This window comes from Centropristis striata, chromosome 5 (assembly GCF_030273125.1).
Source record: "Centropristis striata isolate RG_2023a ecotype Rhode Island chromosome 5, C.striata_1.0, whole genome shotgun sequence".
NCBI classification, from domain to species: Eukaryota; Metazoa; Chordata; class Actinopteri; order Perciformes; family Serranidae; genus Centropristis; species Centropristis striata.
In genome coordinates, this window is record NC_081521.1 from 25,396,561 (window position 1) to 25,414,480 (window position 17,920).

Consider the following 17,920-nt stretch of genomic DNA (forward strand, 5'->3'; position numbering starts at 1 on the left):
GGTGCTGAAAAGATGGTGTAAGAAACTGCTGTGGTCTTTGAGCAGCAACATTTCAACAGAGCTGTGTGTTTCCAGGGTTTTTTTAGGCAAAGCTTAAATGCATAATTAAGAAGGAACTGGTTTTCCTGGGTGACAAATGACAAGTAGCCACAAAGCAGACATTTTAGAAAACACTGCAAAAACACTGTGCTCAGAGGCATTGCTTTGCCTGAGGGATTAATGTGTTTATACTCACAGCCAGGACTAGTTATGTTTTTTTGGTATTCATGTGAGAGTACAGTTATCAAAACTCATAATTTACACAGTATCATGGTTTGTGAAATACTTGCAGGTGTGCTTATACAGTAATATTTTCCAGAGGCCATTAGATAGCAACCACATAAAATGCAACAGACAAAAAAATTTGCATTAATTCAAGGTAACCCTACCACACATAATGCCCCACCATTTTGGCTATTATTTGTGCAGTATTTTATATATAAAGATGATGTGAAAGTGTGTTTTCAGTTCTAGATTTTCTCTAGATCAGCAATTTTGTCAAATACCTGTCTGGGTTAAAGGAGATTGAAAGAGGTTATTGGACTCTTACGTAATGTTATAGGTGGTAATAAGTTCATTGCACTTGAGTGTCCCATACAAACAACATTTCGTCATCTGTCTGTTCAGTCTTAATAAATAATACATATGCTATAAAATGTTCTACATTAAAGTTATATTTGACAGTGTTTAATTATGTATATTCCACTTGTCATTTGCAGTGAATCAGACATCCTTCACCATGACAAACAGTATGAGCCTTTCTACTCATCATTTGTGGCACTCTCTGCACACTACATCACCACAGTATGTGGGCAAAGTACGTATCTTTAATTTTCTTTTTAGTGTAATATTTTAGCCAACTGCCATTCCGCCTAAATGCTTAAATGTATTCCTTTCAACTATTATATTATTTTTGCTCTGTCTCTCTAGTACCGAGAAATCAGCTGCTGTCGGTTGCTGCAGCGTGCAAAGTATTGATTGAATTCTCATTGCTGCGGTTGGAGAACCCAGATGAGGCATGTGCAGTATCACAGGTGAGAGATACCAACTGCAGGGGATCATGATTGTTATATAGGACTGCATGTAAGTGAACATTTTTTGTCAGTTTTAGGGAAATCGAACCAGCAATAGACAAAATGTTTTCTTATTGTATTAAATTTCACATGCTTGTTTTAACATGTGGTCGTGTGTGATAATTTTTAGTTTGAAAGAGCATTATTTACTGTATAAACCCACAAGTTGAATGGAGGAATACTGTTCTTTTTTTTTCAGAAACACCTGATTCTTCTAATAAAAGGACTTTGCACCGGCTGCAGCAGGCTAGATCGCACAGAAATCATTACTTTCACTGCTATGATGAAATCTGCCAAGTTGCCTCAAACCGTCAAGACCCTTTCAGATGGTAAGCGTCCCTTAAGGGATGGAAATAGTTTAACAATACTTCACTGATTACATCTCGAAAATAATTAATTGATTTTTAAAAGGAACAACCAGTATTTATAAGTAAATTAGTTTCCTTTTTAGACTGGTGTAGTAAAGGTTCATTGATATTGTCTGTATTTATCCATACTGGGGCTGAAAAAAACAAAACAGAATAATCCCACAGGCCTTTTTGGTGGACAGAAAGACTTCAAAGCCCTGCTATGTGACTGAGAAAAGTTGTTGTTTTTTTATTATTTAATAGTGGAAGATCAGAAGGAGTTGCCCAGTGCTGTGAACCCAGAGCTTCGACAAAAAGAAGTTCAAATGAACTTCTTTAATCAACTGACTTCAGTTTTTAACCCTGACCTTACCACCATCTTGGCCTCCCCGTCAGCAGCACACATGCAGGCAAGTGTTACAGACCAGCAGTCTTTTTTTACTGTAAATAAACTCACTTTAACCAATACTATTATTTCCCACCTACAGAATTCTAAATAGTCATATGTCTGTAATGAATAATAATGTTTATGTTTTGAATTTCTCCAATTATAGGCTGAGAGTGATTGCGATGACCAAACCACAGATCAAGCCATTCAGGCCAAAATGAAAAATGCCTTTGTTTCTCAGAATGTGTCAAGCTTACAGGAACTTGGTGAGTAGCTGTTGTTTTTGTAGGTAATTTTTGATTTATGAACACACAGTTGACAATTATACTGTTACATGTCTTCATTTCAAAGTTTTATCTCAGCTATTTGTGTTGAAACACGTCTTTAATCTTTTATCTTGGAGGAGTCCCAAAATTAGAGAACTATCTTTTTGTGCAGCACTTTGGAAACCTTGTGTTTGCTAAAATCGTGCTATATAAATAAGGTAGATTGGATTGGACTAGAGAACTACCATTAATTGATATGCATGAATAATATCTGTGGAGTTTGTAAATATTAATAACACTATGTTGTGAAATAATTTCTTAACAGTCATGTCTTTAATACATTCACTTGAAGTTTTTACTTCTTTGTTATTGTGTTTTTTATGAAATACATTTTCACATGCCACAGTACAGTCATTAGTGTTTTTTTTCTTCTTCTATTTTTGTTCTTTTCTTATCAGCGAATAGTTATTTTTTTTCCTATTTGTATTTCCAGGTGGGTCTGAGAAGTTGCTTCGAGTGTGCCTCAACCTGCCCTACTTTCTGCGCTACATTAACCGTTTCCAGGACGCTGTATCAGCCAACTCTTTCTTCATCATGCCTGCAACAGTGGCTGATGCCACTGCTGTCCGCAATGGGTATTTTTTTCTAAACTTATCTATTGGGCTAAAATGTTCTGTTGTCCAATTTTAGAAATCACAATTTATATTCTATTATTTATTGTTCTATATGTGATTTGTACTGAAGGGGCATTATAATGTGTTACATTTTTTGCACGTGCATTCTATTACTAGTGTTTGAAGGAAAAAAATAATCTTCCTAATAACTTTCTGTACTTAAAACCATTTCCAGATTTCATTCACTGGTGATTGACGTAACCATGGCTTTGGACACACTTTCACTGCCTGTACTGGAGCCCTTGACACCAGGGAGATTACTGGATATGACCGTCCTGGCTTTGAGCTGTCTCTATGCTGGTAGGTGAAATAAATCATACTCTCCAGTTATTCAAAGATAACAGTTTTCTTCTACAAACAGACCATTAAGCAGTGCAGAAATATGAAGTGTTTAAATATATGAGCAACAAACACTACTGTTCATTCTATAACATTCGGTTGTTAATAAAGAGGGGAAAGGAGTCAGATTGATAAATGTAAAAAAAAATTTTTTTTACCCTTTTAAGGTGTGAGTGTGGCCACGTGCATGGCCATTCTGCAGGTAGGCAGCGGCTTGCAGCTTCGCTCAGCCTCCACTGGGACCAAAGAGGAGGACTATGAAAATGACGCAGCCACAATTGTCCAGAAATGTGTGAGTATTATTAATGTCAATGCATGCTTACGTTAGCTATGACACATACATTGGCCCAGAGAGTTATGTGTTTATTGACTTTAAATTATAAAAGAGGTTTGGTGAGATAAATTTGTAATCTAACAGGGTACTGCAGATACAGCAAATTTAAAATGCTAACAACCACAAAATTTTGTGTTTGCAACAGCTGGAGATCTATGAAATGATTGGACAAGCCATCAGCAACTCCCGCAGAGCTGGAGGAGAGGTGAGTACTATGATTGAGTGCTGTAGTAGAATAGTAAAAGTTGCATCAGAGGTTGTTTTTTTTTTTTATAAAATAAAGTGTTTGTAATCGTTTTTTCTTACTTTTATGTGTACTACAGCATTATCAGAACTTCCAGCTGCTTGGAGCCTGGTGTCTCTTAAACAGCCTGTACCTGATTCTTAACCTGAGCCCCACTGCTCTGGCGGACAAAGGGAAAGAGAAGGATCCCTTGGCTGCCCTGCGTGTCCGTGATATCGCTGCTCGCACCAAAGATGGCGCAGGATCGCCTAAACTTGGTCCTGGCAAAGGGTAAATTTCTATGATTATGGAATCAGTCAAGATAATGTTTTGGTATAACCGTTCCTCAGTTTTGTATGCTGATTGTCATCATTTGAACAGTTTGATTTGTTACTGCAATGAAATCTCTGTTTTGTCCAGTTCTTCATGTCTAAATAAAAAGGCAAAAACTGCACATTTCTGATATGTAATGTTAATTATTACAGTAAGAAAAAAGGTTACTCTTGAAAACGAGTCATGTGCAGTAATTATAGTGATTTCCTCTTTTCTTTTTGGTTGTTTTTCTTTAGACACCAAGGGTTTGGTGTTTTGTCTGTAATCCTGGCAAACCATGCCATCAAACTTTTGACGTCGCTTTTCCAGGACCTGCAAGTTGAGGCTCTGCATCGGGTAAGTGAATCAGCAAAACAATTACATTTACTATCTGTTGAATTTGAAGGTAAATTTCCTTTCTTTTCCAATATCTACCTTAGTGTTGTACATGTATGACAACATATAAGTCATGCTTGTGATTATAGACCTTCCGCTGAAATCATTTAAATAAATGTAATGCGTATCATCAACCTCTTTTTAAAGAACCAAAATACTTCCCATGCCTCGGACAGGCTGTCTTAATGACTTCTCATTCCGTGTGGCTTCTCAGTTGTTTTGGCCATATCATGTCCCATGTTTTACTTTTAACAAAAGCAAACGCACAGGTTTGCAAGCTGAACATTGTGATTAACTCTAAACAAAGCAATTGAAATGAAAAGTGATTAAATAAAGATCATTTTTAAAATCCATATTCAAAATAACATAAAATGATCTTAACATGCATGAAAAACCTGTAACAAAAATGGATCAGAAACCTTCTTTTCTTTGAACGGCATGTTTCCTGCAGGGTTGGGCCAGTGACGGGCCTCCAGCTGAGCTCAACATCATGGCACAGAGCACTTCCATCCAGAGGGTCCAAAGGCTCATCGACTCTGTGCCCCTGACCAATCTACTCTTCACCCTTCTTTCGACTTCATACAAAAAAGTACAGCTGTTATATATTTACATAACTGTGATTTGCATAATTAAAGTAAAAGTTATGTTGTAAACGTACCCATCGAAAATAGAGAAGTGATTGTGTTGCTTTTGAGAAAACAGAAAAGGTCTATAGATGCAGTTCATCTCAACAAGGAAAATCCAGTTTCAACCGCCAATGTCATTTTTCCCATTTTGGCAAATGAGAATATATTTTTCGAATGATGGAACAAGCACATAAGAAATGTTTTGGCAGCTGTTTTTTGTACTTTTCACACTTATTTAAAAGATATCTTTGAGTAAGTGTAATCGATTGAGAACTGTGATCATCTTTAACTGGTTTTTGCTTCCCTCAGGCTTGTGTTCTCCAGCGCCAGAGGAAGGGCTCAGTCAGCAGTGATGCCAGCGCTTCTACAGATTCAAACACCTACTATGAGGATGATTTCAGCAGTACAGAGGAGGATAGCAGTCAAGGTACTTTATCATTCTTGCTTCAAGCTATATCATCACTTTAGAAAGTCTCCTTCAAATGTAAAGTTTATGTGAGGGTATGTACTCACACAAAAGCTTTAGGTTTGCAAAAAGAAAAAGAAAAGTCATACATTTTTCTGTTTTGGAAACATTTTTTACTTAAATCCTGGTACAGATGATACAAGAAACTATGCACATATTGTTCTGCACAAAATTGATATTATAATTACAAGAGCACAAATGAACTGGAGAACAAACATTTGTTTTCAATTTAAAGGAGCAAAAGACTTGAATTGCCTTGATGGAGAAAATGGCATCTGCTGTATTAACTGCTTCATTCTAAGTAATATATGAAAAGGGAAGATAGGGGTACTAAGTGAAGAATCTGAATTTCAATTTGTGGCTGAGACGTGTTACATTGTTGTGCTAGAAAAGGGGCAAACATTAGCCTGTCCACCCTGTTTCCATCACTGCCGATTGGAGCTGGAGCCAATAAATATCTGACAGCCGCAGAGTCATTTGTTCTGGGAGTAAAAGATCATTGTAACCTTTCCCGCAGATGTAGATTGGTATTATACATTTTTAATTTAAATGTATACATTTAAAAAAATGTATATATATATTATCCTATTTTGTGTTCGTAACTTTGGAGCAATCTGGAACCAAAATTTCCTTCGGGATTAATAAAGTTCTATCTTTCCCTACACAGTTATACACATGTAAATATTTATATCTAGCATCATAAGGGTACTATCGACCACAACAAATAGATCATTTGAATAATTGTTGTTACATATTCGGGCATTTCTAACAAATTTCACGAAGAAGAAACTTTTAAAGATATTATGTTTAGTTTTCTTTTTATAAATTCAAATATGATCGGGACATCATGTAACTGTAGGTGTGATGAAGGTACTCTTAAGCGCTCATCACTTGCTGAGTAAATGGCCAGCAAGCCATTACCCAGAGGCTTTGTATAATACCGTCACAGTATGCCTCAGATTTCTCTCCATGACAGTCTGGATACAAGTGCTGAAGGCAGAGTGATGTTTGTGTTTGATCTCAGAGCTAGTGTCAGTGCTGAGCTGTATCAATGAAGTAATGAAACAGGTGTCCTGTCAGTGGATCAGTCAGTCAGGTTATGGCAGCAGTGAGAAGGGTAAACACACACACACACACACACACACACACACACACACACACACACACACACACACACACACACACACACACAGTAATGTCATTAAAATTTCTGTCCCTTCATCACACAGTGTGACAGTGTAGTTGACAGTGTCTACTATTTCAGCAGAGAGAAGACAGGAGAAGACAAGTGCAGCTTGTGTCTCAGGTCAGCAGTTTTCTGTCCTCAGGTCAAAGACTTGGTGTCCACTTCACTGTCCTAGAATCATTTTGTTATTGTATGTCTCACAATTTAGGCTCTGAGCTGTTGCCCTGATAGCTTAGAAAATGACAGCGCCTCAGATGAAGAGGCTTTGGCAAAATCTAAAAAGTGCTTTCAACTAAAATTTGAAATTATGACAACAATGTTTTGTCAAAGAGATTCATCTGTGGCCCTGTGTGGTTCAAAGGATAATACCAGCAGCGTTGACATGTGGGTGCTCATTATTGTTTCTAGAAGCACTGAAACCTTATATTAAAGCTGGATGATGAATGGAAAACTCCCTGATACTGACAATTACAGTAACTGACCACCTCATCATCTCATTTTGCTTTTCTGTTGAGTAAAAGTTTTCCCCAGGTCCTTTTTTAATAGCTATGTCCTAAAAACACAACATCCCCCCTATGTCATCCAGTCTGCCCCTGCCTTGTTCTGCCATAATTTAATGCAGACTTGTAGTTGTCAGACAGATCAGTGTGTATTTAAATATTAAAATTGAGATATTGATTTGTTTTGTTTTTTGGACATCATATTCTTCCTACTTGTTTTTGCATCACTCGTCACACATGTTGAAAATTCTCAATATTATAATAATATAGGACCCATGTCAAAACAGTGGTATTATTCTTGAATACAATCAATTCAAGTTGTGCTTGTGAACTTTGGGCTTAAACACACTACGCTACGTCTTGCTGTCACCTGAAACGTTATGATTTTTGTATGTTGCATGCAGATGTGAATATCAACTTCAAGTGATATTCTTTTAACACTAAATAGTTGCTTTTCGTGGTTTAATTAGTGTCTAGATACTTCAACTGGCTATGTCTGCTGTGAGATGCTTTTCAAGTGTAACGTTGCTGCTAAAATATGTTTAAATAATTCATAGACACTGAAATAAGTAGCCTTGTGTAGCCACCACTCCGAAGGATAGTTGTGAGGGTGGCAAGTAAAAGCAGAGAGTTTGGTGGACCAACCCCTGGCTATAAAAACTTTATTTTGAATACAACCTCTATGGTGAGGAATGAGCCAGGGCTACTTTGGAAGGTCAAGTGATAAACTTTGGCTACACCTGTACACCCAAAACCGATTTTGGAACCCAGGATAGGGCTGATTATTTCTTGGAGTTGTCCGGGGTGAGAGGTATTGAGTGGGTGTGGGAAACTCAAAAGCACACACTGCTGTGTTGGAAGGGTCAACTCTATGCAGCTGCCTGTGGAGGAAGGTTCTCAAGGTTTTCTGTTCTCAAGCGACAAGCATCATCATGGAGGTCGGTTTTGGATTTCCTGCGTAGGGTCCTGGAAGGAGCACTGATGATTCCATAGTTTTGCTGGGAAGCTTCAATGCACACGTGGGAAACAACGCAAAAAACAATCTTGTCACAGATTGTCCATGACAAACACTACGTTTGAGCTTTAGGTAGTGGTTGTGTTCTTGGTAGCAGAATGGAAGTTTGAGGATCAATTATACAACAATATGTTTTGCTGTGATATGAAGAGAGGAGCACAGCTGCTATCACAGTTTGATCAGGCTGCATGTGAGGTTGCCAGACACACTGGCAGAGACCCCGTGTCTGCCAGGTCTCGAACCTCCACCTTCTGTCCCAAGGGGACCGAGAATCAAATTAGCGCCATGATGAAAGTTATCAGTTAGCTGATATCTTTTGTGACAGCAAACCAAGTGTGCATAAGTTATTATATTAAAACTTTGATTTGAAATGGCTTTTTGTTGTAGCTGATGCATGTTGCCAGTGCATAAAAATAATATGTCTAATTCCTGTGACCTGTTGATTGTAACACAATGCTTTCTGCTATGGAATCATGCTGCAGCGTTCTTAGTCCAGCAGATACTGTGCAGCTTCCATTAGAGAGCAACAACACGTGTCAACCTGAATTCCATTGTCTGTCTCATTGTTGCCAAAAGCATGTATGAATACACGCCCCCACACACACACTTGACAGCTATGAACTCATCACTGCTATTTAAATGCTCATATTTAAATAGAATTTATGAAGAAAACTGAGCTTTGATTCATTTTTAATTTTGTTTAGTTTTATATACAAAATTGTAGGATTCTATTCTACCCAAATCTGATAACATCAATTACCCATAGTAATAGTAGGTTACTTAAAGGATATTCACTATACAGTAGGAAATTCTAAATTAAAAAGACAGTTTGCAGAATCAAACCATTAAATACCAATATAATAGCAGTCCAATGTGACTAACCAGAATAAGCCAGGTTTTTAGTATATTTTTTATTGTTACATGGCAAACAAGGTACCAGTAGGTGCAGTAGATTCTCAGAAAACCAGCAAGACCCAGCATTCATGATATGCACGCTCTTAAGGCTGTGCAATTGGGCAATTAGTGGAAAGGGTGTGTTCAAAAAATAGCAGTGGGGCATTCAATCAGTGAGGTCATCAATTTTTTGAAGAAAAAAAACCCAGGTGTGATCAGGTGGCCTCTATTTAAGGATGAAACCAGCACTACACTCTGGAGAGGGGAAAACTTGTATAGAGGTGCAAACAATTATAGGCCAAAAGCCAAAATGATCTCCAATGCTTTAAAATGGAGAGCAAAACCAGAGACGTGTGGCAGAAAACGGAAGACAACCATTAAAATGGATGGAAGAATAAGCAGAATGGCAAAGGCTCAGCCAATGATCAGCTCCAGGATGATCAAAGACAGTCTGGAGTTACCTGTAAGTGCTGTGACAGTTAGAAGACGTCTGTGTGAACCAAATCTATTTACAAGAATCCCCCACAAAGTCCCTCTGTTAAAAAAAAGGCATGTGCAGAAGAGGTTACAATTTGCCAAAGAACACATCAACTGGCCTAAAGAGAAATGGAGGAACATTTTTAGGACTGATGAGAGTAAAATTGTTCTTTTTGGGTCCAAGGGCCGCAGACAGTTTGTGAGACGACCCCCAAACTCTGAATTCAAGCCACAGTACACAGTGAAGACAGTGAAGCATCATGATATGGGCATGTTTCTCCTACTATGGTGTTAGGCCTATTTATCACATACCAGGGATCATGGATCAGTTTGCATATGTCAAAATACTTGAAGAGGTCATGTTGCCTTATGCCCTTGAAATGGGTGTTTCAACAAGACAATGACCCCAAACACACATAGTAGTAAACCAGCAAAATCTTGGTTCCAAACCAACAACATTGATGTGATGGAGTGGCCAGCCCAATCCCCGGACCTTAATCCAATTGAGAACTTGTGGGGTGACATCAAAAATGCTGTTTCTGAAGCAAAACCAAGAAATGTAAATTAATTGTGGAATGTTGTTAAAGAATCTTGGAGTGGAACAGCTGAAAGGTGCCACAAGTTGGTTGACTCCATGCCACACAGATGTGAAGCAGTTATGAAAAACTGTGGTCATACAACTAAATATTAGTTTAGTGATTCGCAGGATTGCTAAATCCTAGAAACAAAAGTTCGTACAAAATAGTTTTGTGTTTGTAAAGTCAGCGGCAGACACTGCTATTTTTTTTAACATACCCCTTTCAACTAATTTGCCCAATTGCACAGCCTTAAGAGCGTGCATATCACGAATGCTGGGTCTTGTGGTTTTTCTGAGAATCTACTGCACCTACTGGTACCTTGTTTGCCATGTAGCAATAAAAAATATACTAAAAACCTGGATTAATCTGGTTGGTCACATTGGATTGCTATTATATTGAACACTACTGTAAGTGAAATACTGTAGAGCTACTTTTATTTTCTCAGCAGCTAGGTTGACATTTGAAAACACTACAGCATGAGCTCAGACATTTACATTTCACTACTTGTAGCACCAACTGGATGTCACTATATGTTCACTATTTACTGCAGTCTTTAGCTCTTGTCCACTGCCTGCACAGTGTCATACAGTTGAAACCAGAAGTTTACATACACTATATAAAAAGACACATATGCTTTTTTTCTCACTGTCTGACATGAAATCAGACAATCACTTTTCCTGTTTTAGGTCCGTTAGATTACCAAAGTTATTTCTTTTTGCTAAATGCCAGAATAATGAGAGAAGGATTTTTTTATTACTTTCCTCCAAAGTCAGAAGTTTACATACACTAACATTATTATGCCTTGAAACAATTTGGGAAAGCCCAGATGATGCTGTCATGTCTTTGGAAGCTTCTGATAGGTTTATTGACAACATTGGAGTTAATTGGAGACACACCTGTGGATGTATGTTAAGACACACCTGAAACACACTGCTGCTTTGTGTAACATCATGGGAAAGTCAAAAGAAATATAAAGTAAAGTAATAAAGTAATCTTCTTCTTCTAAATCAGCCAAGATATCAGGAAGAGAATTGTGGACTTGCACAAGTCTGGTTCATCCTTGGGTGCAATTTCTACATGCCTGAAGGTGCCACATTCATCTGTTCAAATAATTATACCCAAGTATGAACACCATGGGAATGTCCAGCCATCATACTGCTCAGGAAGGAGACGGGTTTGAAGAAAGTAATAAAAAATTGTCTAAAAAAATCCTTCTCATTATTCTGGCATTTGGCAAATAGAAATAATTTTGGTAATCCTAACGGACCTAAAACAGGAAAAGTGATTGTCTGATTTCATGGCAGACAGTGAGAAAAAAAGCATACGTGTCTTTTTATATAGTGTATGTAAACTTCTGGTTTCAACTGTAGGTGTCATGAATTACTTTAAGGCTTTTTATGTTTTGCCTTTTGGTAACACCACTGCCACTCCACAAAACATTTCACACCTCCACTCTTAAGAAATTCATACAAATTATTTGTCTTTCTCTGCAGATGATGACAGTGAACCCATCTTGGGGCTTTGGTTTGAAGAGACAATTTCGCCCACAAAAGACAAAGTCGCTCCCCCACCCCCTCCACCACCCCCACCGCTGGAGACCTCTCCCAGACTGAAGAGCCCCAGCAAGCAGAATCCAAGCGAGAATGGCAACATTTTAGCTGGTCGTAAAGACCCAGAACTGGTGAGGACTGGTTTCAAAGTATGCAACAATATACAGAATAATGCCGTGTCATTAAATTCAGCGAAAACCACACATTTTTTCTTAATGCTTGTTTGCCTGTCGTCATGTTTCTGCTAACAGCTAATGAAAGCAGTTTGTTTTTAATGTGTGACGACATTTTTTTGTTCCTGTAGTTCCTCAGTTTAGCCTCCAGCATACTGAACTTCATCACCACCTCAATGCTGAAGTCCAGGAACAACTTCATCCGCAACTACCTGAGTGTGTCTCTGACAGAGCAGCACATGGCTACACTAGCCAGCATCATCAAAGATGTGGACAAAGATGTCAAAGGTAAAAATGACTGCTTATTAAAATTTTCTAAAATTTTACCCCAATTTTTAGTTGGCTTCATAGCTTATGAAGATTGTATGATTTGTAGACCGTAATACAAGTAATTTTGTTCTCCTTAGGCTCCTCAGATGAAGCGTTTTCTTTAGCTCTGTATCACTTTAACCACACCCTGGTAACATCGGATCTTCCATCCCCGGCCCTGCAGGTAAGAGGAATTTCTATATGCCAGTTTATTGTTCAACAGCTCCAAAAACCTCTGCAAGTAACTTATATTACTCAGCCTATTATTGGTTTTCACTGAGTGTCACTGACTTGTTATTGCATGTCTTGTAATTCCCAGAGCACCCTTCTTCAGCAGTTGGGTGTTGCGCCCTTTTCAGAGGGTCCCTGGCCTCTGTACATTCACCCTCAGTCATTGTCGGTGCTCTCCAGACTTCTCCTCATATGGCAGCACAAAGCAAGTGTGCAAGGAGAGCCAGATGTACCTGAGTGCATGAAAGTCTGGGAAAGGTACGGCAACTGTTGCAAGGGATATACCTTTTACAGGGCTGGGATTTGCAAAACTGTAGGGATATATATAAAATGTTTTTGTTGCAACATGTACTAAGATAACTCCTGGATCCAGTTGAGATTTTCTTTAAAAAAAACCTAAAAAACTAAGCTACTTTTCCTTTCCTGCTATCATAGGTTTTTGGGAACTTTGAAGCAGCACACTATCCAGAGTTCTGTGCATGGAGAAGATGACCTAAATGTAGAGCACCTCCAGCTCCTGCTACTCCTTTTCCACAATCTGTCAGAGCGCGGCCGGCGGTCAGTCCTCACCCTGGTCACCCAAGCCATCACTGAAGTGGCACAGAGCAAAGAATCCCAGCTGAAGGCAGTGCCCCTCAACCTGGCCCGCCTGTGTCTGGTTTTTGACTACCTGCTGCGCCACTACTCCAAGCCGCCCTTGTACCTTTTTGAACAGGTTAATTGCTTATTTTTAAATGGGGGTTGTGTTGTCGTAATGATAAAAGTGCATGGATTAAGTGCAGTTATATCAGTTATTGGCTTCAATTGTTGATAGTACTACAGATTTATATAGCTCTGTGACATCCAGACTAAGATTTAGTATAATTCAGCTTTATTGCGATGCTGAATTTATGAATGGATTTGACTATATGTGGCACTGTAACCACAAGAAATTAAGCTTCTTGCCTTTATGATTATTATTCATAGGTGCAGTATAACCTCCTGACCCCGCCATCCACCGGGCCGAGTTCTGTTCAGGATGGTGGCAAACGCAGTGGGCTCCCACTTTACTATGGATTCAAAGAGGTGGAGGAGAACTGGGCCAAACACTGCTCAGCAGGTAAGACCAATGAAGGAAACATACTTTGTTTGTTTATGGCCAACCACATGCTTTGAAAAAAATAAATTTAGCATAAACAAAGATTTAAATTTAGCATAAACAAAGATTTTTAGCAAGAGACAAAGAAACATAAATTATCTATACACCATGACACCAAAGACACCGTGCATTTCAACCTTTCATAGATTCAAATGTTCAGCCCAAATTCTACTGCGTCCTGTCACCTGAGGCATCTGAAGATGACATCAGCAGACTGGACAGCAAGGTGAGACTTTGATCACTAATCCATGAATAAATAAGTGAATAATAATAACAAATCTTGCTGATTTCAAACATAACTCTTTCCCCCCCATGGTAGGTCTTTCCAAAGCTGTTCAATGGAGCAGTTAAATATGACGAACTGTATGCATGGCTCATCTCACTCCTGGTTGCAGGCTCTCAGTTTGACACAGCAAGAAGACAGGAGACCAAGCCAATCACTCCCATGGTAAGAACTCCCCTCATTACTCCACCTTTTTATTCATCATTCACTTAAAGTTTTGAAATTGAGTCAGTTTAGTTGCTTACCTCCATGTTTAAGACTGCTGTTCCTAGATGTGCTTCAAGTAAAAGACAATAACAGCAACAGTCTTCAGCCCTGCCATTAACTGAGTGCAGTTTGGAAAACAGTGCATGTTTGTGTGTCACCCTGCCCAGGAGGCATGCTCTCTTCAGTACTACTTCCTGATACTGTGGAGGATCCTGGGAGTTTTACCACCCTCAAAAGCCTACATGGAGCAGCTAAAGACTGGCTGCAACGACCCAAACGAGAGTGACATCCTGCACACTCTGCGGTGGTCCTCACGTCTCCGGGTATCTACCTACGTGAATTGGATCAAGGTCTGTTGAAACCACTTTAGAAATATTACATTTGGCTTTGTTTCATTGAAAATGTCCAATTGGTTATAATATTTTGATTATTCTACTGATAATTGCTTTAATATTCAAGCAAATCTGTATAAATTGCAAGCTGCAGATTAGTGTTTCAGAAAGCACTGACTAATTGATTTCTCATTTAGACAATAAACTTTACTATGTCCTTAATTCTGTAATATAATACCTTTTATTCGTTGTGATTAATTTTGATGTTTGACTATGTCATCCCTGACAGGAGCACTTGGTGAAGCAGGGAATGAAAGCAGACCAAGCAGCCTCTCTGGTTGAGATGACAGCTGCTAAGTGCAGTACCGTTAAATATGACGTGGAGCTAGCAGAGGAGTACATTGCCAGACAGGTAGTGATTACAACCTAGTCATTGTTGACCTGTGTGTTGATTGTTGTCCAAATTAAGTTTGTGCAAAACTGTAATTTTTTGACAACTTAATTCTGTTCTAGATTTCCACCTTCTCCAGTGTTGACCCGAACGGCATCCTTCCACTTGATCAGTTACCGTCTCTACAAGCCATCTATACGCTGGATGCAGTCATCTCTAAAGTGCAGGTTTCCCTAGATGAGCATTTGTCCAAGGTTGCCGTTGAGGCAGACACCCACAAGTCATCTGAGATCACAAAGAACCTCCTGCCTGCCACACTGCAGCTAACTGATGTTTACACGGCCTTCACAAGGTGAGAAAGGGATCACTGTAACTGCTGCACTTTGCTTAACACTGAACAGCAGACTTAGACTTAAATATAGCTGAAGCTCTAAATCATTGTTTATTACAAATATAATTATTTAACCAAACTTTTTTGTGAGCAGGTCTTACCTCCTAATGAACATCCCAGAGGAAGGGGAGAACAAGCTCACAGATGCCAAGCTCCAAGGATATGCTGCAGTTCTGTCCATTGGCTCCACTCGCTGCAAAGCCAACCTGCTGGGTATGTGAAAGAGTTACTAACAAGAACAAAAATGTGGAATAGAACATTCACTTTGGCAACCTTTTTAACCTGACCTTTTTTCATGAATCTTCACAGGTCATAGTATTATGCAGAACTTGCCATCAGCTGTACAGACAATATGTGAGACTTGGAATGGCATCCACACCAATGAATTCCCCAACATTGGCTCATGGGTACGTGAGTTAAGTTGTTTCTTATGGTTCAGTTTCACTCTGTTCCCCTTTGTAAGCACTTTATGAAGGAGAGTAGGCATTCTAATCATCATTTGTGTTATTTTGTCTGTATCATACCAGTGGGCTGGTACTGAGCTGTTGAGAATGAGTCTGCCTTGAATTGTAATTAGCAATTATGAGACTAATAGGCTTGTGTTTTTTCTTTCTCAGCGAAATGCATTTGCCAATGATACCATTCCATCAGAGAGCTACATCAGTGCCATCCAAGCAGCTCACCTGGGCACACTGAGTTGTCAGTCCTTGCCTTTGGCCTCCTCTCTTAAACACATCCTACTCTCTTTGGTTCGCCTCACTGGCGACCTCATTGTGTAAGTTCTTATCCACTCGTGTTTAAAGTTTGAGTAATTTAACATAAAACAAAAAGTATGTGTTAAGCAAAATGTTTTCATGAAAAACCTGTTCATTTTAGTTAATATTGCTGCATGTTTGTGTCCTCAGCACAGAGGAGCTGAATCCTTCACAGGTCGTGCGCACTTTGCTGCCCCTCCTGCTGGAGAGCAGCACAGAGAGTGTGGCTGAGATCAGCAGCACCTCACTGGAACGCATCCTCGGCCCATCAGAGTCAGACGCCTTCCTCGCCCGCATCTACGAGCGCTTAGTCACCGGGTGTTACAACATCATTGCCCATCACTCAGACCCCAACAGGTGTGCAATATGTGACATAATAATTCATTAAACCTACATTAAACATTTATATTTGATATTAAGTTCAAAACACTGTACGTTGTGTAATGGGTGTTTGTAATGTTGAACCCACAGACAATAACACCCCACTGTGCAACTCTACATAACACTTTGTCCTATTATTACTGTCTATGTTTGGCTGAGTCTCCTTGCTCTCATCATTATCTGATCTTTACATTTTTTTAGTGGTTTGGATGAGTCTGTCCTTGAGGAATGCCTTCAGTATCTTGAAAAGCAGCTTGAGAGCAGTCAAGTCCGCAAGGCCATGGAGGAGTTCTTTTCATTCAGGTAACCGCTCAACTGATGACACAGGCTGCATGATTGTACATTTATACTGCTACTTTACTTATTTTGTCCTTATTTTTTCCAGCGGCGAGCTTGTCCAGATTATGATGGCCACAGCCAATGAAAATCTATCTGCAAAGTTCTGCAACAGGGTGCTGAAATTCTTCACCAAGCTTTTCCAACTCAGTAAGTCTGCTTTTGGCAGTTTATTTCAGTCAAGAAAAGCTAGAAAATGGCTGAAATGTGCTTCAAATGGACTGTTGGCACAAATTGTTTTCCGACCACAGTTGTTGAAAGCGACAAAAAATTGTGAGAGCCCCCCATATTCTGATGTTGAAAAGGCGTGGGGGAGGTGGTCATAGACTAGGGGTGCACCGATTTCCTTAATTTTGCGGGATCGGCAATCGGCCAATTCTTTTTGATTCATTGATTACACAGAAAAAACGCGTTAAAAAAATTAACGCATTTTAATCTTTAGGTCTACCTACCTATAGGTAGTAAATGGTGAAATAGGTGAAATGTTCTATATTTCTAAATATGCTATTGCTACACTTAATGGCAAAAATTGCACTGGTCTGTTGGACTTTTTCTTGCTTAAGCTGATGTATTCAGTCATTATTCAATGGTATACTAAAAATCCATGTGAAATGTCACTGTTCTCAGGTCAAATATTTATATGCGATTAAAATGCGATTAATTTCAATTAATTAATTACAAAGCCTCTTATTAATTAGATACATTTTTTTAATCGAGTACCGGCCCTAATAATAACCCTCCACCGGCGAAGTATTGCTCTCAACTTTGTTGCTAAATTTAGCAACTTTTCAGACCCCCTTAGCGACTATTTTTCAAGAAAGCGACTGGAGACAAATCCAGCGACTCCTTCTTACTCTTCTTAACGAGCCGGATGTATGTTGTACTATAACAAAACCAGAATCTCGTAAAATTTAATTTATGGTTGCAGTTCATTTGTTAGTTTGTCCTGTAAGTAGTTGCTATTTATTTTAAGTTCAATATTTTAATAACTACACTACTACATTGTGATTTCATTTATTTGTTAAAGAAAAGTACTGCTTTGTTATTGTTTTTCAATAAAATAAGATTCAAACATTGATGGTGCATGCTGTGAGTTATAAAAAAATCTTTATCAGCCAAAATCGGAATCGGCAGGTCAGGCTTTTTAAAAATCGGTGGTCGGCGAGAAAATTGCAATCGGTGCACCCCTATCTTAGACATTACGCAATGACTTCTCAATAATCAAATCTTCTCAATAATCAAATCAAAAATCTTAAAAGCTGCAGATACCCCAGATTTTTACACAAGCCTAAATATTATGGTGATACTGT

The 17,920-nt window shown here is 38.8% G+C and overlaps 1 protein-coding gene across 5 annotated transcripts in view; it reads left to right on the forward strand.

Moving 5' to 3' along the window:
• Positions 1-17,920, forward strand: part of ubr4 (ubiquitin protein ligase E3 component n-recognin 4) — a 51,772-nt gene that overhangs the window by 2,202 nt on the left and 31,650 nt on the right. For all 5 annotated transcript variants that reach the window (XM_059333618.1, XM_059333619.1, XM_059333620.1 and 2 more), the window contains exons 2-31: positions 759-856; positions 970-1,073; positions 1,312-1,441; positions 1,724-1,869; positions 2,014-2,113; positions 2,607-2,748; positions 2,963-3,087; positions 3,294-3,418; positions 3,606-3,665; positions 3,784-3,974; positions 4,253-4,352; positions 4,843-4,980; positions 5,327-5,444; positions 11,627-11,814; positions 11,988-12,144; positions 12,264-12,349; positions 12,485-12,654; positions 12,832-13,111; positions 13,363-13,495; positions 13,681-13,760; positions 13,854-13,982; positions 14,192-14,374; positions 14,646-14,768; positions 14,870-15,099; positions 15,233-15,351; positions 15,448-15,545; positions 15,756-15,913; positions 16,044-16,250; positions 16,476-16,577; positions 16,660-16,760. In XM_059333618.1, coding sequence (XP_059189601.1) covers positions 759-856; positions 970-1,073; positions 1,312-1,441; positions 1,724-1,869; positions 2,014-2,113; positions 2,607-2,748; positions 2,963-3,087; positions 3,294-3,418; positions 3,606-3,665; positions 3,784-3,974; positions 4,253-4,352; positions 4,843-4,980; positions 5,327-5,444; positions 11,627-11,814; positions 11,988-12,144; positions 12,264-12,349; positions 12,485-12,654; positions 12,832-13,111; positions 13,363-13,495; positions 13,681-13,760; positions 13,854-13,982; positions 14,192-14,374; positions 14,646-14,768; positions 14,870-15,099; positions 15,233-15,351; positions 15,448-15,545; positions 15,756-15,913; positions 16,044-16,250; positions 16,476-16,577; positions 16,660-16,760 — 4,121 coding nt within the window. The remainder of the gene's footprint in view (positions 1-758; positions 857-969; positions 1,074-1,311; positions 1,442-1,723; positions 1,870-2,013; positions 2,114-2,606; positions 2,749-2,962; positions 3,088-3,293; positions 3,419-3,605; positions 3,666-3,783; positions 3,975-4,252; positions 4,353-4,842; positions 4,981-5,326; positions 5,445-11,626; positions 11,815-11,987; positions 12,145-12,263; positions 12,350-12,484; positions 12,655-12,831; positions 13,112-13,362; positions 13,496-13,680; positions 13,761-13,853; positions 13,983-14,191; positions 14,375-14,645; positions 14,769-14,869; positions 15,100-15,232; positions 15,352-15,447; positions 15,546-15,755; positions 15,914-16,043; positions 16,251-16,475; positions 16,578-16,659; positions 16,761-17,920) is intronic.